The following is a 1,085-nucleotide window of genomic DNA, read 5'->3' as shown; positions in this document are numbered from 1 at the left end:
TGTGTGTGTGTGTGTGTGTGTATGTATGTGTGTCTGTGTTTGTCCCCCCACCATCGCTTGACAACCGATGCTGGTGTGTTTACGTCCCCGTAACTTAGCGGTTCGGCAAAAAGAGACCGATAGAATAAGTACTAAGCTTACAAAGAATAAGTCCTGGGGGTCGATTTTCTCGACTAAAGGCGGTGCTCCAGCATGGCCGCAGTCAAATGACTGAAAGAAGTAAAAGAGTAAAGAGTAAAAGAGTATAATTTGGCAAGAAGTAGTGAGCCCATACGTACATTATTTTTCTAAATTCCTCCAACAGAAATTGAAGTCTTCTCATACAAATAATCAACTTACGGAAACAGTAAAGTTCTTCCTTGTACTCGAGTGGACAACTGTCATTCATGTAATAGTTTCTCATCCACGTTATTCACTTTCAGCAACGTGAACTGAAACATTTGTAGTATTTCTTGGCTAAGAGATACGTTGAAGCTGTTAATATTCCATATTGATTTAGCCATTCTTCTTTTGTGCACCATACATAAAATGATTTAGAGAAAAAATTTTTATGACCCACATCTGTCAAGTATGAAAGGCACTACAAAAGGGAGGGTAGCTATGTTACATCGGAAATGAATATTTGACCAATAACCAAGTGTATCAATATTAGCAGCTGCTTCCCAAATTACTTCCAGTAGTGATTCCTATAGTCTCCAAATGAAAAATATATGCAATTAATGTTATCAGATAAACTCCTCAATTAAACTTAAATGTCAACTAGTGCAGCAAACAAAGATTATGCACTAAAAAATATTTGATGTTCTATTGTTTAACCTCGTCAGATACTTCTTGGAAACGTGGAGGGAGTCTTTAATTATGAAAAATAGCGCAAAATAACTGCCGAACATGTGAATCAGTACAGTAATGGAGCCAAATATTATCTATTTGTTTATTCACTTTATTCATTTATTACAAAAATATTTACTGTAATTTCGATGTTCCTCAGAAGTTTATTAAACGGCATTCTCTAAAATACAAGAGTTGCTAAAATATAAAGACTACTTAATTAATTTAAAGAGGTACAATACATGCATATATATATA

General features: G+C 34.7%; 1 protein-coding gene across 5 annotated transcripts in view; it reads right to left on the bottom strand.

Annotated features, from left to right (window-relative positions):
* Positions 1-1,085, bottom strand: part of LOC128250267 (uncharacterized) — an 80,442-nt gene that overhangs the window by 13,107 nt on the left and 66,250 nt on the right. For 3 of the 5 annotated variants that reach the window (XM_052975005.1, XM_052975007.1, XM_052975008.1), the window contains one exon: positions 340-507. The exons of 1 other annotated variant lie outside the window; for it this stretch is intronic. In XM_052975005.1, the coding sequence (XP_052830965.1) occupies positions 340-403 (64 nt within the window). In that variant the 5' untranslated portion in view covers positions 404-507. The remainder of the gene's footprint in view (positions 1-339; positions 508-1,085) is intronic. One more of the 5 variants, XM_052975006.1, reaches the window with a different exon arrangement.

This window comes from Octopus bimaculoides, chromosome 20 (assembly GCF_001194135.2).
Source record: "Octopus bimaculoides isolate UCB-OBI-ISO-001 chromosome 20, ASM119413v2, whole genome shotgun sequence".
NCBI lineage: Eukaryota > Metazoa > Mollusca > Cephalopoda > Octopoda > Octopodidae > Octopus > Octopus bimaculoides.
The sequence above is the reverse complement of the archived record's forward strand: the minus strand, read 5'-3'. Positions and strand labels throughout refer to the sequence as shown.